We start from the raw sequence: 23,142 nt of genomic DNA on the forward strand, positions 1-23,142 counted from the left end.
TGTGTAGGTGAGCAACTGCCTCTGCTCTTACACTTGTTACAGTGCTATTCAAACTCTGCTAATTTAATTGTTTAAAAAACTACCAATCCCTATTAAATGTAAGACAGTCTACAAAGGAGTCCTTCCTGCAGACACATGTGTTTAGCATAGTGCAGCAATCAGCAGGATTGGCCTGGTCCCCTCACTGCTTTTCTGGTGCAGGTTTGAAGCAGATCTTGTTTATTGTTCTTTTTTGCAAACCTCTGTGAGATCTTTGAAGTGGTTGGGCTCCTTGAGCCAACAGGCCCTGTGCTGCACCTGGTGTGAGGCAGACTGAACAGCTCCAAAGTTAAACAAACAGCAATCCCAGCTGAGGATGGTGTATGAGTTACAGATAATGGCAGCCAGGGCAGGCATGATCCATCCAAAGCAAACTCTGTGTTGTCTTAACAAAGCAATTTAGAGCTGCATTTGCTATTCAGACCAGTCTGCTGTGTTTAAACAGAGACTCTATTCTTTAACACACACATACATATTTACACATGTGGGTAAATATATATGTATGAAAGAATCCTTCACTGGATGTGTCCAGAGGAGCATCCCTCCAACTCCCTGCTCCTTTTTCCAGACTCATCATGCTTTTCAGTATTGCTATCCTGCCCTGCTATAAACCAGACTTAAAACAGCACATAACTGAGGCTCTCTTTTCCTTACAATCAAATCAACACTGATTGATGCAAGGAAATCAAGTGACAAGCACATTCAAGTATTCAAGAGCATAACACCAATTTCAAAACATAGTACATGAATGCAAGTCTGGTAAATTATTGTTTTTAAAAACTGATTTTAATCAGAGGAATTTTCTGCTCCTTCAAAGTTTTTCTTCTTTTCTTCTTCTAAAAGTAATTTTTCTTTCTTCTTTTCTTGTCATATTATCAAGTTCAAAATACAGTAAATTTATTAAAATATAAATGTTCCTAAAAGTACTGTTATCACATATTTTTTATTGAGCTATCTCTTCTTCTTTATAGTAGTTCATTGAAAGATAGGTTACTTAAGGTGAGTTTTTACTCAGTCCTGTCATTGATCAGTCAAAAAAATCAACTTTGGGAATTTTGTTTGAACATCAATTTCAGGATTTGATCTTTGGGTACTCAGCTTTCTGTTATGATAAATTATATCTACATTTCTCTATCTTAAGCAAGATGTGGATGGTAGAGCAAAGCTGGAGTAGAGTGAACACAGATCACACAGCCAAAGGAGAGGCTGAATAAGACAACAGACCAAACAGAGATCCATGTGTTTTCAGGATGAATTGAGCCTTTTTGTAATATTTAGGTTATTCTATGAGGATGTTTTTTATATGAATTCAAACCAAAACAAACTCCACATTTTCCCAGTCCCCACCTGAACTTCCAATACCCTGTAAAATCATCCAAAACTGATGGGTTTTATCAGTATCTTTGTAAAGCACCATTTGGTCAGACATTTGCCAGGTTTTAGGCAATTTTTTAGTTAAATTGCCTACGTACTGCCTTTTTTGAGAAAAAAATACAATACATAATGTCATTCTTCTCCCTTACTCTTCTTTGTTGCTATTACTGAGACACAGGGGTATGCAGGATAGTAGGCAAACAGGAGAAGTGCTTGCAAAACTGCTGAGCAAACATTCCTACCTCCAGCCTGGTCCTGTCCACATCCTTGGGCAATTTCACACGAACTCGGTTTGTTACAATAAGTGTTTCATAGGGGTAAATCTGTTAAAAAGACAAGAGCATATGAACTCCAGCTGAATCCAGTTCTGAGGCAAGGAAATGGTGGTATGAGGAACTTACTAAAAAATGGTACATACTTGCATCCTGATTTGACAAATATTTCACTGGGACAAAAATTAACAAAATGAAATAAAAGAAAGGAACCCATGTAACCTTGCTAGGAAGTGCTGAATCTGATTGTTCTTCCAGTGCTGGAAAAGCCCTTCTTACCTTGTATTCTGCAAAAGAATGAGAACAGGTTCACAGTTTAGAATTTATAGCCATTTTCTGGTGTCGCCACAATGAACATTTAGGTACATCACAAATGTGCTATGCTACTACATTTCTCTCTTCTCAATAGCTGTTGGATAACTGCATGCATAGTAAGAATTTGACCCCCATGCCCTGAATGCCTATAACACTGTCTATTACCAAAGCAATTGTCCTGGAAATCAAAGGCTTTTTACAGAAAATCCATCTCCCGATGCCATTGGGTTACACGGTGAGTATGTCTGGCAAAATTTGGTATCTCTTTTTACAGGAGGCTTATGTGCAGAGTTAAGTCAGTCTGTCATCCAAAACTCCTGCCCTTATTGTTCTTTACTGAAAATAGTTAAAATATATGGATTATTAAAGGCATGTCAGTTTGGAAGCATAGATGAAAACCACTGAGATAATACCATATTACAAGATGCTGACACCCTGCACTTGGGCTGACTGCAGTGGGAATAACAATAGGGAAGAAAAGATGATTTGGGGATGTGGTAACAGTGACTCCTGGATCTACACTAGCACAAGGGAATTCTACTTAGGTCAGTGTATGACTATGTATGATATAACTACACAATGTTATCTATTCACAATGGTGATTAAACACAACCAGGAGAGCCAAAAGGTTTTCCCAGACCTCTTTATGGTCTGAAATAAAATCAGAGATTGAGTCTACTTTTCCAAACTTGTACTTTAACCTATTCAAACACAGCGACAAAGATTTTTATCAGCACAGAGTCATGAACTGAAGCATTAGAGTAAGATTTTAAAACTGAGATAAGGTGTCTTGGAAATAAAATTTTTCAGCTCCTTAGAAAATTCCAACCCAAGTTCCATATTAAGTGCACAGTCCACTTAAAACTGTAAAAAAAGAAAATACTGCAAATAAATTCTGCATTTTGAACTCTGCACTTTTTAACCACACTGAAGCACAATGGACTTTTTCCAACTAGACTTGAAGGAAAGATTATCTTAAATTTCCTCCTGTCTTTGATATGAGACTAACACCACAAAGCTGTTGCCACATATCAAGGATCCTGCTGTTGACTCAGCCTGGTTGCACCACCCTATGATGCAAGACTTCTGTCAAGCCTTTAACTTGGGGTAAGTAAAAAATAATATTCTCTGTGATAAACATGACACTGAGCTGGGCCTCTGGCTAGTCATTATTATGTGAACTACAGGAAGAGCTCAGCATAGTAACCTTTATGGCAATATGTTAATTAAAATCCTCAAAGGGTGAAAACACAAGGGGAAATGATATTGCAAAAAAAATGTACCTTTCATCCCCCAGCTTGCATCCTGGTCCGTTTCATATTGGCCCATAGTTTCAGGCTGACACAGAAAGAAAGAAGCAATGTAACAGCAAAATACACAAAAACCCCACTCTGAATATTGCTGAGAGAAAAAAGGAAACACATAGAACCCAAATACAGATCCTTGTGTGAGAGAAAGAGAAATAAGTCTCAATCAAATTTGACCTAATTGCTCAAGTAAGCAAGGTAAACACACTGAAAGTGTCACATGCTGATGTGTTACTGACATCATCCCAAATCACTTCTGCTGCACTGCAACTTTTCTCCTTCTGCTTCACACTGCTGGTGCCACTGACCAGGGAGAACTCTACATGTGCCATATATGTGCTTTGTTTGAATCACTGTCTTCTTCCTTTGCTGACAAATGCTATGATAAAAACAGTACAGGAAAGCAGAAAAGCACTATTATGTGATTTTTTTCCCCCAAGTCTCATTTTTGCCTGCTAGGGTATCAATGGTGTGCACAGCTATGCCCACAATAACCTGCAAGGCTCCTTGTTTGCTTTTGGAGTTTTATTTATGCAGCACTAGGATGGCTGATTAAAAATAACGAACCAAAAAAGCTGGTATGAATGAACCTACAATCCAAACAGAGGACATCCATTCTGAGAGGAATTTTGGCCTCAAGGATTTGACCATGAGCAACTTTTCAACTCTCATCCAGGTTTGGGATTCTTTAAAAGGGACAGATGCTGCCATCTGCTGCTTTCCCATCACACTGCAAGGCATCCTGAGTGTTCTGGCCTCGGGAAGGCTTGGGAAGGCTTTGGTGCCTCACCACCAGGGCAGTGGCTGGGCACAAGTCAGTGTCTTGTTCACTTCAGGTTACTGGCAACACCTATTCTGAACAGTCAGAAAAACCTCTTGACTCATAGGTGGGATTAGTTTTATATGCACCCTTTTAAATTTCTAAATATTATTTGACAAAATTTCAGTGTCATTCCTTTCTTCAGAGAAGAATTCAAGAAACGAGGTATTGAAGCAACACAGACATAATTAGTCCTGTAATATTAACTCAAAGGGATGGACATTTCAGCAGCTACTGAAAAATCCATTTAGCTACTCCTTGATAATTTCTTTCTTGTAGCTCCTTCCAAGTGACTCTCAGTTTGACTCTTGTCACTGGGGAAGTTTAATCCTCCTCAAAACCTGTGCTTCTGAAGGTTTCACATCTTCCTTTGGAGAAAGAAAGGAACTTGAACAAGGTCCTCTCCATGCAATTTGGACACAAATCAATTCTTCAAAATGTAGGTGCACATGCATCTATGTATTGCTCATTACTATAAACCATAGTGGTTTTTCACCTAATAGTGTAAGCCATGACCTGAGAATCCTTAATGCTAGATGCCAGAGAGGCCACATTTTCAAAGCTTCCTCTTTATTAAAGACTAACAAAAGTTGCAAAAAAGGATTTAAAAAAGCATTCCTCGTCTGTTCTGATTATAATTTTGTTAGACCATTTTCTTTCTAGATTGCTGCTTGTCATTCAGTCTTCATTGATCCCTCCCTGCCTTAAAAGTACAATGGCTGTGTGTGAATACACACACCCCACACAGACACACATTCATACTAGAAAAAACAGAACAGATGGTTCAAGGAATGCAGTGGATGTGGGCTGTTCCACCTTTGCTCTAAGATCATTACTTGTCTAATTATAGCCCTGTCTCTATCATTAATTCAAGCTATCCTATGACTAATGTGTGCAGCCTGTACATTTTAGATCTTTATTTGCTTTGGGAGGAGAATCAAGATTCCCAATGCTCACAATGCACACAATTAAAAGGAGAAGCCTCAGTCAGTCTCACTCTTGCAGAGAGACAAACTGTAACCCACTTAGGGAATGACTCTGTCAGACAGGGCTGGCAGCCAAAACACCTTTGAAGTGTTATTGCTGTGTATGTTTTTAACTAGTTACTGAGTTGTCTGTTTATGAGACCTTATTCCCTGGAGAATGGATTTAAATGTGCACCTACCTGATGTAAGCCATTCTTTCCATAGCCAGGTAGAGAAGCAGACTTAGAATATGGAAATCCTGTAAAAGACATAATATACAGCTAAATCTTTCACAGCCTACTAAAACAGGGAATCCAAGAAAACATCCAGAAACAGCAATTACAAGATCAATGCAAATATTCTATCAATGAGATGAGATATAACTGACCTATGCTCATCTTTTCTCCATATTTCATGCACATGAACATGTGTAGCAATATCTAGAAACAGCAGCAGGCCAGGGCACAATGTGGAGGGAGTTGTGGGGCTCACATTATGGAAGCCTCATGCACCTACATGATGCAAAGCTTGTGATTTGAGAGATTGTGAAATCTCTGCCTTCCAGATTGGTGGTAAATCATAACTTGAAATTGGGATTAAAGGGATTTAGATCATCACTTCTGAATGTGCTATATGAGGTCTGGGTTATGGTTTCGTTTCTTAAAAAACATGGGTTGATACCCTACCACTTACTTAAAAAAATAAAAACTTTTTTTTTTCCTGTAAAACATCTCTTGGAAAAATGCAAAAATGAAGATACAGCGGTGGATAAAGTAAATCAGCCAGAGTATATACACCCAAGTGAAAGAAAGTTTTAAGATGGAGAAAACTGGCAAAGTGGTGAATAAATGATTAATACAGTGATGAAACTGAGTGTGGTCATCATGAGACAACTGAAACGACTTAATTTTAGTATTAAGACTCTAATAAGAAAGTTTAAAAGTTAAACAATAGAATAACAAATACATGTGTAATAAACATTCCTGACTCCAGTATAGGACATTATGTAAAACTGGTGCAAAGAGTTACAGAAGTCAGATGGCTCAAAGAACTGAATGTACAATACTTCTTTCTGTCAAAATTGTTAGCAGTCTCTGTCCAAAGAGGAATCCAGACCCCACTGGATTAATAAATACCCTAAGGAAATTATTAGGAATAGGCATGCAGAAAGAAAAAGCAAAAGATGGATCAGCAGAGACCTCAAAATGTGCTGAGATAAACTGAAAACTGCCAGAAGTCAAGCTGAGTTAAACACTGAAAATGATATTAAAACAAATAGCAAAAGTTTCTCCAGCTATCCAAATAAAAAGAGAACAAGGCAAGAAGAAATGGGATCACTGGGAGTTTCACTGTGTCAGTACTCAGCAAAGAGGAAAGACAGCCCAGGTAGGGCTTGAGCACTGAAGGAGTATTTCATCCAGGGCACAGAAAGTGCAGCACTGAGCATGGATGAAAAGCTAAAGGAGTAAGGGTAGGCCAGTGAATCACTGTCATGATGGAAAAAAAAAATTCAAAGCACTGAATGTACTTAAACAGGGAGCAACAGGCTCAAACTGAATTGCAAACCAAATGCCTCCTACCATTAGAAAAGGGCAACTACAGTTTTTAAACTTAAGAGAGGAAAAAATAACAAATCATTATGTGAATGGTAGTGCCAGCAGAGAGCAAAGAGTAAAATAATACCTGTGCAACAGAATGCCTGTATCTGCAACAAAGCTGCCATCTCTGCTCCTGCCTGGAAAAAGCTGCTATGTTGGACATCAGTGTGCATATCAATCTTTTGGCCTTTTGGCTACAGAGAAGATGGGCGAATGAGGTTTGTTGTATCGCTAAATAACCTTCGGTCACCGAGGAACACTGCCTCAAGGTAAAGCGGGGTTGGCAGCAGAGCCAGGCGGGCGCGGAGCTGCCCTGAAGCTGCCCGGCTGAGCCGGAGCTGCCCCGGAGCTGGCCCGAAGCAGCCCCGGAGCTGCCGGCCTGAGCCGGAGCTGGCCCGAAGCAGCCCCGGAGCTGCCGGCCTGAGCCGGCGCGGAGCTGCCCCGGAGCTGTCGGGCTGAGCCGGAGCTGCCCCGGAGCTGGCCCGAAGCTGCCCGGGAGCTGCCGGCCTGAGCCGGAGCTGGCTCGGAGCTGGCCGGGAGCCGCCGGAGCTGGCCCGAAGCTGCCCGGAGCCGCCGGAGCTGGGCCGGAGCCGGCCCGAAGCTGCCCCGGAGCCGCCGGGCTGAGCCGGAGCCGGCCCGAAGCTGCCCCGGAGCCGCCGGGCTGAGCCGCAGCCGCGGCGCCGGCGACACCGCGCGGCCGCCCGGAGCAGCGGAGCGCAGAGCTGAGTCCGAAGGGCCCAAACACAGCACTGAGAGCCGCTGATCCAGCCCCGCTCCTCTGTGATTAGACACTATTTGAACAGCTACCCTCTGCAGGGGTATGGCTCCTGCTTTGTCCTGTCTGAGGCTGCCTCTCAGCACATCATGGACACATCAACAGCAAGAGTTACATGCCTTCCTAGATATCTGCCTTCCTAAATACACAACATTTAAAATCATGAATTGTGGTAAATTACACATCTACATATACAGAAACAAGACCCATTTTCACAGGTGGATGTAAGGAGATACAAGCTCCAGTGTTGCCTATTGATTGCACAAGCTCTGACACTGATGTGCTGTGTTAGTTGTGTCCTTCTGGGCATTTAAGTAATTTAATGTGGCAAAATTTCTTTTAGAGCAAAACAATGCTTTTCCAGTATGTTCAGAGGCTGGACAGAAAAATGCAGGGCTTTTTGCTCAGTATATCTAGAAACATCACTACCAATTCACAGCCTGCTAACTCCCTCCATTCTGCATGTAACCACTTGGCACCAAACCTATACCCAACAGGTTTATTGTCTCTGATAGTCACTGACTATGCCACAGGGATAGGGCTGAAAGCCAGAGTTCTCAAGCAGAAGTGCAAGAGGTAGAGATGCTACTCTTCTGTGACCAATGGGGGGCATATGACAGACTATAAATATTCAGAACTAAACAGGGAAACACTGAATAGAGAAGGAATTAATTAGGATGTCCACAGGTATTAAAACAGTCAGGTAAGTGAATAAAAGCATAAGGAAAGGAAAAGTGTAAATTTCAGGAAGATAAAACTTTCTCAATGTTATTTCTGTGTAGCTGCTAACTGGGTAATGGGGTCAACTTTCATGAGGGACAGAGAAATGCTGATAAAAAGCAATGGAAAATGAACTACAGAAACTATATTGGCACAAATGGGATATTGGCTCTGACACAGAGGTGTGAATTATCTATTGTATTTCTAGTTTTAATAGTTCCACATTCCCAAGATAATCAAAAATATGAAAGAAGTGCTAATAGAGCAGAGTGACAGGTATAGGAACATTCTCAGAGGAAAAAATGAACACCATATGTTGTTCCTGTATAACAGTTCTCAGAGTGCTATGTACTTCTCCCTGCTTAAAATCTGCACTTAAGGACTGGTCTCTCAAAACATGTGTAGAAGAGCATCAGATCTACTCCATAAAGCTTCCAGACAGATCCCATGTGTGTATGACAATGAAAGGTTTCCAAGGTTCTCATTTGTGGGCTACGATTTACAGATGAATCAGATGTTAGGGGGTCAGACTTGGTTTCCCCTGCACAGGGAATCCTGCAGTACACCTTGTGCACATGTTTGTGATTTCTAGTGAGGATTAAGTTATCAAATTCCTTTAAGCTAGACCTGTGAGACTGGTGATGATCTAAAATAAGTTTTCTTCTTTATCTTGTTACAGCCTTGTGACAGACTTTGTAGCATCTGTTTTCCCTCTTCCTTGCATAGCTAAGCCATAATTTCCTTAATACAAGTTGATGGAGCCAACTATCACATTACCAAAATGCCCACAACACTGACATCCTCACCCTGCTGCCAGACATGCCTTGCATTGGGTGCATTCTTTTGGAAAACTGCTTCCCCAGCTTGTTTACCCTGGATGACCCGCTGCTGCAGCATGGGGCAAAGTGGAAGAGGCAAGGAGAGGAACATCCCAGTTATTTCTTAAAATTTGCTAAACTTATTTTTTGTCATGTATGTAACTTAAAAGTAAAATTCAGGCCCAATAGTAATGCTTCTGACTTGCTGAAATGTGTAATAAGAAATGTGTGGAACATGCTTTTGGTACTGACAGCTAACATGGGCCAGTATTCAGTTACAGAATTATTCCTTTTCCCACCTGGAATACTTCTGTGACCTTATAACTGTGAGTGATAACAAAAAAAAAAAGAAGTCTTAAGTTAATCTCTGGAGCAAGGAAATCTTTATGCATATCATGATAGAGAAGGAATGGCTCCATCAGTATTCAAAATACATAGTTTGTGTCAAGTACTAATTAGCACAAATGAAAAATCTGCTTGATACTGCCATCCTGTCTACTGAAAACTGGTATCATATAATAAATGGGCACTTTTATGAGGAGTGGGTTTTTGTGGTGAGGAATCTCTGCTCTCCAAAGAGACAACAGTTCATTTACATAGGCAATGCTGTGTCACTGACAGATCTTATGAAAAATCCCTATGCCAGGATATTTTCTCCTGAGAAGCTGGGAAGCTTCAGCTTCTCTATGTTTTGCTACTTTGGAGAATTGTTTACGCAGCATGTGAATTGTTTTTTACTTGATGACCAGTGACAGCCAGCTGTGTCGAGGCTGTGAGCAGTCACAAGATTTTATTATTTAATCCTTTCTTTGCTAGCCTTCTGATGTCTCCTTTCTCTTTCTTTAGTACAGTTTTAGTATACCATTTTCTTTTAATATAATATATCTCATAAAATAATAAAACAGCATTCTGAAACATGGAGTCAAGATTCTCATCTCTTCCCTCGTCCTGGGAACCTTTGACCACTACAATGCTGCTCCTTTCACTAATAAGAAACTAAAAAATAGTTTCACCATCAAAGTCTGGAGGCACTGAATGCTCCCAAACCACGGCACAACAGACAGATGGGTGTAGTTATGGCAGAGATAAGCACAAAGGCAACCAAGGAGCTGAGTGCCAGGGCTGCAGCACACACAGGGAGCTGAGTGCCTGGGCTGCAGCACAGGGAGCTGAGTGCCTGGGCTGCAGCACACACAGGGAGCTGAGTGCCTGGGCTGCAGCACAAACAGGGAGCTGAGTGCCTGGGCTGCAGCACACACAGGGAGCTGAGTGCCTGGGCTGCAGCACACACAGGGAGCTGAGTGCCTGGGCTGCAGCACTGCCAGGGAGCTGAGTGCCAGGGCTGCAGCACACACAGGGAGCTGAGTGCCTGGGCTGCAGCACACACAGGGAGCTGAGTGCCTGGGCTGCAGCACTGCCAGGGAGCTGAGTGCCTGGGCTGCAGCACACAGAGGGAGCTGAGTGCCTGGGCTGCAGCACACACAGGGAGCTGAGTGCCTGGGCTGCAGCACACACAGGGAGCTGAGTGCCAGGGCTGCAGCACAACCAGGGAGATGTGAGGCTGGGCTGCAGCACACACAGGGAGCTGAGTGCCTGGGCTGCAGCACACACAGGGAGCTGAGTGCCTGCGCTGCAGCACACATAGGGAGCTGAGTGCCTGGGCTGCAGCACAAACAGGGAGCTGAGTGCCTGGGCTGCAGCACAGAGAGCTGAGTGCCTGGGCTGCAGCACACACAGGGAGCTGAGTGCCTGGGCTGCAGCAGGACCCCTGGTGCCCCAGCAGGACCCCTGGGTGCCCCAGCAGGACCCCTGGTGCCCCAGCACTCACGGCAGTACGGCGTGGCCGTGCCCTCCTGTGCCCGGTCGCTGCTGGCAGTGAGTGACAGCGAGCGCGTCTCCGAGTCCGGGGAGTTGGTTCTGGTCTCCAGATCCCCTTTCAGGATCAGCCAGCTGCTCTTCAGCTGCAGAGAGGAAAAGGCTGTTATAAGATACAGGATTTAACACCTGGAGGCAGCTCTCCTACCTCGGCTGTCTCACATGCCTTGTGAACTGCGTGTCTGTTAATGCTCACTGCCGCTTGCACCACCCTTTATCAAATTACAAAAGCTGGCTGTATGGTGAATTAGACATCACAGCTACCAGAAACTTTTAATTTGTAGCAGGGCTGAGGATAGTTTCTCTGTTCATGAAGCTGCCCACTGTGCCCCAGTTTAGAAGATGCCCTCTGTCATTTTCTTATAATTAATCTGCTCTTGACATTTTTCTTCTAGGTTGATGTGCACCCTATGTCTGCAGGATTAGCTGAATCACCAATGTAGATATTGAGATCCAGTGAAAATCCACAGTTTATTGCTCTTAATCTCAATATCCCTACTACTCTTTAGAATGTACATTCTAAACCCTTTGGGTGAGAGATTAAGCTTTTCTATGTCTTTTTGGAAAGACCTAAAAGTAATAATGATTATTTCAATTATTTTAAAGAATACCTTTATAGATGAATGCGTTTTAAAAACCAGTTACTTCAAGAATGCTTCCAATCAATGCTTCCTTTTGTTCTTTCTGATCATTACCTTCTTACTGTCCTGATCCAAGCTTCCATCCTCCCCTTCTGATCTTCTTGCTGCTGTAAGATTAAATTAATTTTAAAAATTTGAACAGAATGCATCTCATTTTTTGTCTTCTGTTTTGACTGTAGTTATGTTCTGAATATTTTTAAGAGGGGGAGAAAAATCAATTTTAAAAAAACAGAGTTTGACAGAAAATTTGATGTATAGAGCTACGGTTTCACATAATTAACTGAAATAATTTTGAAAGTATTACAGTAATCCTCATCCTTCATGTATACAGTAAATTTAGAGAATCTATTCCTGTCGAATTTTGAACCTGCATTTTCAGGAAGAAAATACTTTTGGAGAATGATTGGTGGGAAAAAGAATTGTACATCATAACTTAGGGACAAATTTCTACAGCCACCACTCAAAGGGAAGCCACTTCCCCCTTCTGTGCTACAATGACCATGAAAGTACAAGCAGTCACACAGATATTTTGCAGCCAGCACACCTGGGTCTCCTGGGATCCCAAAGATGGGCAGACAATCATGGTAAAGAAAATTATGAACAAACTTGGCATGTCCTCTTTATAAAATATGCATGGGAGATTGTGTAAGACTCTAAAATTCAAAATTCTTGACCAACCAATTTTTATGACTATTTTCCTCTTCTGCCCATATTGTCCTGTTAAAGAATGTTTCCCAAAAAAAGTTGCAGATATTTTACCATTGGGTTATTTCCTTGTAACTTTCCAACATGCTGAGAAGAGAACTGAAAACCTCAAAGCTCTTCATTAGATAGTTCCCAACCCTCGAATGTGTTTTTCCTTGTCTTTTATTTCCCAGGGTATTGTTCCAGACACCAAGTTACACTTGATAATCTTACAGAAAGTTTTGTGCCAAATTTCACACAATTTCAGTAAGTTCTGAAAATTTGAGCCCCTACTTGCCTTGTATCCCTTTGGGTAATCTGGGGAGAGTTTTAATGGGGCAAAACTGGAATAATGGAAGGACATAGCATAATTTTAAGGTTATGAGAAATGAATGTAAAAAGGGGGTTGTCTGCAATGCCTGAGAAAAACGGGCCTGTGCAATGCAATGTAGACAGAAAATGTAATTATTATTAAGAGAAAGAGTACAATAATACAAAAGTTAAGGCTCAGATGAGATTCTTAGAGACAGAGATGGAGAAGAGATTAAATTGCACCATTAGAAGTGCTGGAAAACTCCCAGGAAGTTTGGAAAAACCCTGCCCTCTCCAGCTCCCCAGCCCTCATGCCTGTTGAGGATCTGCTCTGTGTCTAAACAACACAGGCAAAAGGCCATCACCAAAAGCATTTCAGTCTTATTCTGATCCAATTTCTGGTGCCATTGCACAGCTCACATCTAGACCTTAACTGGTTTTGCTGAGAAGGTGGTAGCTAAAAAATGACAAATTGCCATAAGGAAAATATCTGTAGATTAGAGGTGAAAATCTGGAACTGTAGAGGGTTTGGCTGCTTCCCTCCACTTCCATTTAGTGTGGGGAAAAAAAAAAAAGCTGGGTTACAAAATGTGAACAGCATTATGAAAAAGGTTTTCACAGTTATCTCATAGCACCCTGACAAGGGTATTTCCCCATGATGGTGAGCTGCTTCTCTGAGGAATAAAATAGGAAAGAATATTCAGATATGACAGATGATGATGAATAAAGTCCCTACTCTGCAAGAAGGACCTAAACCTGGTTCACAGATATTTTAGGAGCACACCCTAAACTGCAAGTCAGTAAGTTATTCCAGGTTATGTGAACAGATCTTGGTCTCATTAAATCAGAAATCCTTATAAAGGATCTGATGTGTTTCTGTAAATTTTATTTTTGTTCCAAGACATTGATGTTTTCAAAGGAAAAACGCCCCATGCTTGATTCAAGATTTCTATTCAGAAATTTCAAGAAAGTTCCACAAGATCTTGACAGCATCTGCCTCCAAAGAGATGCAGAGGATTTACAGCCAAAATCAGTGAGGGCCATGAAGGCCAGCCCCTCCCAAGTTCCTGAGAAGGCTTCATGTAACACATTGCTGGCAGGTAAATCCAAGTGCCCTGAATTTACTGAGCATTAGCTTCACCACTACAAGGGATGCTCTCTTCTGCTATGAATCCCAACGTGATTTCAAAACTTTTTTACTAAGTTTGAATGATGTTCAAATATTTCTAAAACACAAATACACACACACACACACAACCATGCAGGCTCCTACACTCTTCACTTTCCAACCCCAGCTCTGAGCATGATCTCTTGCATGTTCCATTCTTCCACCACCTTTTTCTCATTCTGAAGTTGGTTGTTTATAATAGAAACACAGAAGCTGTGGCTATAGCAAATCTGTTGGGTGCTGATGTAACTAAAACCTTTTAAACCAAATGTTTTGGAAGAGCTTCTTGCACTTCTTGTTTTGAAGAACATTTTTGTGCTTGTTTGTTCAAACTTGGTCTCTTCAACAAAGGAATGTTATCTGGCTCCTTTTCAGCATGAATTAGTTCAGTGTCCCATTAGTTTGAGGAGCTGAATCATCAGCTGCTCATGTGTTCATGCTTTAGCTGGGAGTCCTTCCAGAACAAAAAATAAATCTTTTAAAATTTGATATTCATTTGTATTATTTTTATTGGAAGGAAAGTTTATTGATTTTTGTTGTTGTTGCTGTTTCTGGATTTTATGGATTTTGGGGATTTTTTAGTTAGAGTAAATTATGTTTTGTCCTCTGGTAGGAAAAAAAAAAAAGTATTTCTAACACAATCTTTCAGAATGTCTATAATCTAGAAAAGAAAGTTTAAAACATATATTCTTGTTAACCTATTGAGATTGCTGACTTGCTACTTTAATTCTCTGCTCACTTCAGTGATTACGAGGACAACTCCATACAGCAAAACTGACATAATCCAGACTTCGACAGACAGCAAACTGATACAAAAATGCCCAGCCTGCAAATATAAAGCTGTTGCTTAGAATCCTCTTTGCAAACCAAAAGTATCTATAAAATTAAATTACACAGCCAGGATACAGGATATCAGAATCCTATCATCAGCTTCTGTAAATGAGTGAAACTATGCTGACTTACACTAGATGATTGTTACTTTGCATTTGTTCATGATTTTTCCGAACACTATTATAATATTAAACTTTTTTAGCTGTCTGTTTTTCTTTTTTTTTTTTTTTTTGCTCAGCCTGAGAAGTTACATCTAATGATTGATATTGAGGAGCAGGCACAGAGGGGCAGGAGAGGGCAAACAGGGCATGGAACAGCAGTCAGGGTGTAGCACACCATTTTATGTGACACTTATTACCAGCTCTGAATCATCACAACATATCAAAATACCAGTGTGCCAGATCTGGAGAACTTACTGTATCCTTGGACATCATGTTATACCAAATGCTATTTAATTTTCACGTCACTTTTTCTCCTTTTCTATTTGAGGTTATAGACACATAATGAAATGCAAAGAGTACAGCAAACGAATTTGGGAGTCAATACACATTTTTTGCAAAGACACACAGATAAAACTGCAACAGAGAAAAGCAGACTGTACCATGCTGTTTGTAGATAGGAGGTTTCCTATAGATGTTATCTTTTACGCCAGTGTCTGAGGAAGAGGAAAGAGAAAGGAAAGAATGACAGAGTAAGCAAGCAGTTCAGACCATGCTGCTCTTGTCTCCTCTCAGCAACAGTAACAATGCAAAAACTTCATCAAAGACTATGCATTCATTCAGTGCTTTGCCATTCACTGGTTATTAAAAGAGGATGGAACTTTATCCATCATATGCCAAAAACCTTTATACCTACCTGTGCAACATATTCCCCCTAAGTCCCTCAAAATGCCATAGGACAACTTGAGTGGCATCCATTTGGTGATGTGTAGGTGGTTTCATCTGCACCACCAGAATATAACTCATAATCAGCAAGAAAGAAATTGGCACACTTGCCACTATTGAAAATTCATATAGGAGTACAACAGACTACTACAACTGTCACACTTGGAAAAGGATTTTCTCCATTGTTTATAAATAAAGTGTACATGTTCAGGTATGAATGTTTATACTGGAAATACAAACTATTCTTTTAGGAAATCCTATAATTTGTCTTTACTTTGAATTATATAGCTAACTTGGCCTTCCAGGAATTTTCTGGAAGCACTCAGAGCCACAGTCTAGGGTTCCCAAATCACAGACATCAGATTTACTCAGTACTGTGGCTGATAGAATTCCTAATTGTGGTCTGTTTACAGAAACATTAACCACAGAAGCTAAATGTGAATAAACAAAGGATTACAGTAAAGATGTAGATGTGTTTAGCAGTCAAAAAGCTAAACGGTGTGGATGTAACTTTAATGTGCTTGTTGACTGAACTTGAAAACAGTAGAGTAAATATACAGAGATTGTCACAATGAACCCTCTGCAGTTCTCAAGTCTTCCAGCTTCTTTTAAAGTTTATGTTACTATTACTTAAATTCAGATAATAGACTGATAAGGAAAAAAACCAAACAAACAACCAAATAACAAAAACCCCTTCAGTCATTCCTCCTGCACACAAATTCAATACATCTATGCAGTTATGGCACTATAAATCATGGGATCTTAGAATCGTTAAAGCTGTAAAAGACATCTAAGATCATCTAGTTCAGCCACTAACCCAGTGCTGCTATAGCTTTGTACTGTTGGTAACATTTTTCATTCTGTTCCTTCTGTAAAGCAATTTTTTTAACATAGAGATACATGAGCACACAGCTTTCTTTTATTTTTGAGATGAAGTTTAACAACAGATATTTACTTAGTAGATATTTTCTCTTTCTGCACTTTGAAATTCACAAGTCAATGCCAAAAAAAAAAAAATTACATTCAGAAGAGAACAAACAGGTGCTAGAAATTGAAGATCAAAAGCTAAGCAGTTAATGCCTACCTGGAATATGGAAATGCCTAGGAGCCTGCTGATAGACAGAAGGTGAAGATTTGCTGTCAGAGTACATGGATAAGCTTGGAGTGCTCCGACCACTTTCACTGCCTCCAAGGGGAAGAGCAAAGAAAGCAGATAAAAGAAAAATGGAAAGCAAAGTAGAGTATTTCAAGCATAAAAGCTTGTTCAGAATGACTTGTTAATCCAACAGTTTTAAATATATGGTTTTGTAAAACCCATTCTTTTTCAACATAGTATATTGGCTCAGACTCCTAACAACTCATCAAAAATTACTATCTGATAGATATCAGATTAAGATGCCCTACTTTGAAGTGAAAACTTCTCTTTCAATGATGCTTTGAAAAAGAATATCAAAGGATAAGAACATCCAGAATCTTGCCATGTGTTTTGCATAGTCTTAACTGAATAATCTATTGATTAGGTGTTTTAAAAGTTAAATGCTATGGCTCATAGCCTGCCCCTGAAACTAGTAATACATAATTCAGTAGTGTTTAAATTATCTCAAAGCAGGACCAGACAAAAATATCAACTTTATGGTTAAGTCAAAAAATCCTGCATATATCAGTGACAAAAAGAGATGTTGAAATTCGGCTTTCCATTGCAAACTTTTCCCACAGGTAACATGCCACAGCATTTTTATGCAAACAAGGTTGGATTATCAAGTCATGGATCTATAATGCCATAGTCACTTCACCAAATTCCAAGACACACATAGGATTTTTCCATATTCATTTTTCCACTTCTTTTTTCAAATGCTTATTATGTGCCATTCATCTCCTCTTGGCTCATTTCCCTGAAGCACACTCTATGGCATTATAGTGCTGCTTGGCAAACAAAAAAGTAAAGCTCTACTTTTTTGGGACTTGTAAAATCCTTTTAGTTTACAGCACTGTTAAGCAACCGGAAGCAAACATGACATTTATTCTTACATCAAATGATTGTTAATTTGCTGTTACTGTTTTAGTGTGGATGAAGCACAGATTTAATGGCTGGGTAATGATGATGTCGTAGCAGGTTTCTCTGGGGTGAAGAAAGTGCAGCAGCTCAGGGCATTAGATCTGCAGCTGAGTTCTGCCTTCATGAAGGGGATGTTCCATAACCACAGAGCTGCTGGGATACCAGAGCTGGCAAGGCCATGCCTGTGGATGGTCTCTGCTGACACACGGGGGGCACGGCCACCCCACTGCACCAAAGCCAGCCTTGCCATGCACCACTGAGGCCAAGGGGACAGTGCCACCGAGCTCAGGGAGCAGAGACAGGACAGACAAGGTCAGAACAGTGTGCTGTGTTATCTCATGACAATACACTGACTAATCCATCCCAAATTTTGTGTCTGTTGCGTCCACAGTAGACCAAAAATTAAACCTCAAAAGCTGTTCAGCTGCAACCACTCAGTGATTTCTTGTTGGAAAAGTGTAATCTGGGACATTGAGAGATTGAAATGCCATCTACAGCTACTGATGGCCTATGGTCCTTCCAAAATCTTAAGAAAAAAATATGGAATTACTAAGAATCTGATGCATCACCATGAGCTTGCAGGCAAGTAGTCCTCAGACAAGAAACCAGACAATTATTCAGTTTCTAGATTCCCACTTTGCCCTTGGAAGGAAAAAAGTGGGGACAGGTTTTCACTCCACATTTATGAATTCCATCTTTCTTTGTTGCTTGCTGCCCAAATTCCTGCTCATCCCTATTAAATAGAAGAACCCTGAATGTCACTGGCAGATATTTACTCCATTACACCTCCAAAATTCTTAAAAATTCTGTAATGTCCTTCACTCAAATTAGATATTGTTATTGGATTTTTCTAATTTAAACAGAAAAGTTCTCAAGCAATTTCCACAGTGTATTAATTCCTCATTTAATTAAAAATTAGCATATCATTCAAATGTCTATTCAGATATGATCTGAATTAATAATCACTTCATTGAGCAGTGACCCAAAGTGCTGGTACTGTACACACAGAGAGAATCATTCTTCAGACAGGGTAGAGTGTCAGCAAGGAATCAGGAGGAAGCATTAATTAAGAGGAATAAGCTTGTGGGAACACAAGATATAAGTGCAAGTACCAGGGGACAGGGAATCTAAAATTTGCTCAGTGCAAGGATCATCTGTGTGGAGCAGTTTGCAAAGCCACCACCTCTAACTTGCTCAAAATGGAAGAATTAAGGATGAAATGATGGAAAAGGTTCTTCTTGGACTCCACTCATACAAACTGATGCACATTTGAACTTTCATTCTGCCACTGATTCAGATAAACATGTGAGCAGCTGTATTTCACATTTTGCATACCAAAGTAAGTGTTTAATAATAAAGCAAACTGAAGACCCATGTAGAAAGTTAATGAGTAGGAACTACAGGCAGCCACTTAAGCCAGGCTATAATTTAAATCTCTAAAATGAGACTTTGCCAATAAACTATTTCTTTCAAGGTTTGCTTAGTATAGACTGAAGAAGAACTTCAAATAAATTCTCAGAGAAAAGACAACTACTAGAGAGAGCAATTTTCAAACTTTTGGGTTTGCCTTCTGCCATAAGCAGCCACAGGCTGTGATCTTCTCTACTGATCAGTGAAGAGCAAAAAACCAGAATCTTGAACTCTTCCCTGGATGTTGTTTAACTTGGAAAGAATCTGGGAAGGCTTACTTTGAACTTGAGTGTAAACCACAAAAACTTCCTTGTGTCCTCTGGTTGCTGACAGGGCAGGCTGTACTTTTAACCCTGTGTGTGTAGAGCCAACTGATCAGGGCTCAGACCATGCTTCATTTTCAAGGAAAAGTAAAATATTGCTTATATCTCCTACTTAGCCAGCTTTTATCTTATCTGTGAGGATGGGAAAATTTACAGTAAATTATAGTAAGAGCTGTCTAAGTTTAGGACTGAAGAACAAACAGATGCCCCAGGTTGAATGAGGGAGCTGTCCAAGCCTACTCATAAACTGGGCCCTTTAATATCTCTGCCCATGGTGCATTAAATTAAAAGAAGTTTTCTGAAGTTTGATCACTAATTCTTTTCAAGTGTTCAAAGCCAAAAAAAAGGGCTTTGGAAGCTGTGCTCCTGCACTACAAAGGCAAGATAATTTCCACTATGTTTTAAGCAAACATTTTTTCAGCAGGGCTCAGCACACTCAAAACTCCATCAACTCATGAGGAACTACCACACCAAGCATAGGTGCTTGGAATATCACACCTATCACTTGCAGTGGCATGAATTGTGAAGCTTTCTTGAAGTGAGGCTGTCACAGGACTTATTTTGAAGACAAAAATCCTTAAAAGAGCACAACCAAATCATCTGCCTTCATGATAAATAACAGTTCATCCCATTACACTTCATGGGGCTAGACTGCAGAACACTGATGGAAGAACAGGAACTTAGTAACCCTATTTGTCACTGGAAAAAATTATGAACCCTGTCATTCTCAGGAAGAACATGATGCAACCTCAGTGAAATCAAAGGGAAAATTTTGCTTGTCTTAATTTCCCTAGGGTAGTAATGTATCTGTCTACTGGAAGTGTAAAGAAATCTCTTTTATGACATATGTGGAGTGCTGGTTTTAAAAAGAATACTTATAGTATAGTCAAGCAGTGTATTATTTTTGGATTTTTTTTTTTAAATAAGCAAGATTTCACTTTCTTAAAACTGAAGCGGCAACATTATGGTTGGTCTGGATACAAACCAACTATTGCTACAATCCCACTCTTCCCACACTAACCACTTTGAAGAGAAAAAGAACACATCCACATCATCAAAAGGCTCCTTAAGATAAGGAAAAAACCACATTCTGGAACTCTGAATTTAGAGACCTTGAAGAGGATGAAACAAATCTTTTGACTTATTTTGGGTAGAGACATTAACTCAATGTAAACCAGTGAATAATCTATTCAACCTTGGCAGAGCTCAGGATTACCTATTTAGGAAAATTATAAAAATGTTCACCTGCCTCACAGGAACATTGTGAGGCACCTTAAGGTACTGCCTGCAAAATATTTCAGCTCCTTGATAAAAAAGTGCCTCAGAATTGCAAAATATTATAATTTTGATCACATTACTAATAATTATTTGGGCACAAGGAGCTACCACTTAACGATTCCTTCACCCAAACAGCAGCACTTAATAATTGCTGCTGCTCTGAGAAACAGCAGGTAGCACTGAGCAGAAAATCATTTGCACAGGAGTGCTGCCAAGCAGCTGCCAGCAGGACTTTGAGGAAAGGCTTTCCATACATGAAATCATGTGCTGCAGCACACCAAAGAAGTTTCTTTTACTCAGTACATCAGGTTGGACAATACCATCCCAAATGAGAGGACAGATACAAAAACAGTTCAAGCAGTGCCTCAGAGAATACCAGGGATTGTGCCAGCCTTTCAAGAAATGTGTGTGGGATGCTGGCTGCTTCTGGTTGTGGAAAGGAGCTTTGCAGGTAGCCTCTAAAACAGCAACAAACAGTTTAATCTCATCAGCTCTTTCCTCCAAAATTTTCTCTCAAGGATCATATTTGGATGCCTCAAGCTTGATTCTGTTCCTGTTTATCCCAGTGAAATTCAGCTAACTTTGGGCAGCATCAGGGCCCAAAAAAGATGCATTAGTTTTTATTCCAAAGGCAATGAGTACCTGCTGTTCACTTGAATGTGCAAGTCTGTCTCCTGCAGAGGGTCATTCCCTTCTCTTTACTGGTTACAACCTCAAGAACAACAGTTTTACTTTATTAAATCAGATAGTATATGAGAGTCAAGGAACAGGCATTGAAAGTGTTTGCCATTCATGTGGCCTCACAGTTCCTATTGTTACTGGAGAAGGCAGATGTGGTAGGTGAATTCCTTCTCTCTCAGATATTTAACCAACTGACTAAAAAAACCCTTTGCCTCAAAGGTTCTTGGCACTCCTCAGCACTGTCTCATCCACAACATGGAGGCTGCTAGAAGTTAATTCCACTGCAAAAAAACTAATGGCAAGGAGAACAGATTCAGTCACTGTTTTGTAAGATATAGCATGGACTAATTGAGAGTCAGTGCAGCTGCACTGATGTAACCAGCTGTCATAATTTTTCGCAATGCTACAAATAATATGAAGAATATCTAAATGTAGGTTGGAAGGTTAGATAACTGATCATCCTATGTTGTATCAAATGTGTAAGCTTAATTATACTATTTAGCATCACCAGAAAGGGTAAAGGTATTTTAGAACTAGCAGACTTTTAAGTATTTTCCTTCTTCAGTTTCATTATAAAAGCTAATTCCTTCCCTCTATCCCTATGAAAGACACTGAACACTCACTGAAAAAGCAAAAATAAAACACCCCATACCCACTCAGTTTGTAAAACTTACACAGTACATCAAGGAAGCATTTGCACAAAATTAAGACAAATTTTATCCAAGTGGAAGCCATGCTTGCACAGACATAAAAGTGAAACACAGCTGAATAAATCTACATTATCACAGCACGGTTTTGCATTCCTGGACCTTACCTTTGAAGAAAGGGATGTAATGATGTCTGAATGTAGATGTAAGGCTTGGGTGTTGGGGCAGGGAGATGCAGCTACTGGTACCAAGACTGTGAGTACCAGCTGGGGGCAACAGAGAGTAAGTGAAAATAAACTATTTAGTTCACTTACTGAAAGCCACAAATTACAATGCCATCCTTTTTTTTCAGGAACATTTTCCTCCTGATGCTTAGAAAACATACAGTTTACATTTAAGTCTTCCTCTTTCTCTGGTTATTGCTAAAAACATGCCAGTTGCCACGCCATGGGGTCGGCCAAGGGACAGGGACTTTCTGCAGACAGAAAGGGCATCACCCAAACTGCTGTAAGGCATCAGAAAATATTCCAGAAAAGGCACCACAAAAGGCATGGCTGCACTCAGGGGAAAACCTGCATATTAAAAAGCTGCAAGAGGGAATGAGGAATGCTCATAATGGGTCTAATGAAATGAAATGGGAAGAGCCTCTCTGTCTCTGCAGAGAACTGTGCCACGAGTGGGTTCAGTTCTCACTGTCGGTGCTGCACACTGCTGGGATTTAGTTCACAATGACCAGGGCACTCTAGTGCATGGCTATATCAAGTTAATACTTGAAGAAACATCCTGAAGTTATTTGAGCTCTGAAAGTTAGATATGTCATTAAGTACCTTTAAAAATACTCTCAAGTCACCTCTGCTTTGCTGCAATAATGTCCTGATAACACAGTTTGGAGGATTAGTGGCAATTATTAAAAACGGTGATTATGAAGATTATTTTCTAAATTTTAAAGCATTCAATTTTGTTTGGAATTCCTTTTGTCTTTCCACCTTGCTTTAACATTGTGCTGCTAAGATGAGGTGCGACAGCTACCAGACCTTCAGCAGAGATTAATGTCACTCTAATAGATTTTTTTTTTACTCCACCTCATTTCCATTTTGTCAAAGACTTTGTGTAGTACAAATATTCAAATCCTGTAAAAACTGTTTCTGTTATCTCTAAAATCTTCATTTCCCCTGGAAAGATTAAGAACTTTCATATTTCCAAACTAGTTTAGAATTATAATGTATGATGAAATTAAAAGACAACAAAAAAATAATATAAATGCTCTGTGTTCTTCACCTAAATAATGGAGTAGAGAAAAAATACAATTAATTTTGAGCAATTTCACCCATTATTTCCAAGGATAAAAC

General features: G+C 40.2%; 1 protein-coding gene across 8 annotated transcripts in view; it reads right to left on the reverse strand.

Moving 5' to 3' along the window:
• ABLIM2 (actin binding LIM protein family member 2) overlaps positions 1-23,142 on the reverse strand; it is a 131,942-nt gene that overhangs the window by 12,052 nt on the left and 96,748 nt on the right. For 4 of the 8 annotated variants that reach the window (XM_077177760.1, XM_077177754.1, XM_077177761.1 and 1 more), the window contains 9 exons: positions 21,961-22,059; positions 16,483-16,584; positions 15,116-15,169; positions 11,574-11,626; positions 10,832-10,964; positions 5,293-5,351; positions 3,284-3,338; positions 1,908-1,972; positions 1,656-1,736 (listed from right to left, as the gene is read on the reverse strand). In XM_077177760.1, coding sequence (XP_077033875.1) covers positions 1,656-1,736; positions 1,908-1,972; positions 3,284-3,338; positions 5,293-5,351; positions 10,832-10,964; positions 11,574-11,626; positions 15,116-15,169; positions 16,483-16,584; positions 21,961-22,059 — 701 coding nt within the window. The remainder of the gene's footprint in view (positions 1-1,655; positions 1,737-1,907; positions 1,973-3,283; positions 3,339-5,292; positions 5,352-10,831; positions 10,965-11,573; positions 11,627-15,115; positions 15,170-16,482; positions 16,585-21,960; positions 22,060-23,142) is intronic. The other 4 variants (XM_077177757.1, XM_077177756.1, XM_077177759.1 and 1 more) reach the window with 2 other exon arrangements.

This window comes from Agelaius phoeniceus, chromosome 4, assembly GCF_051311805.1.
Source record: "Agelaius phoeniceus isolate bAgePho1 chromosome 4, bAgePho1.hap1, whole genome shotgun sequence".
NCBI lineage: Eukaryota > Metazoa > Chordata > Aves > Passeriformes > Icteridae > Agelaius > Agelaius phoeniceus.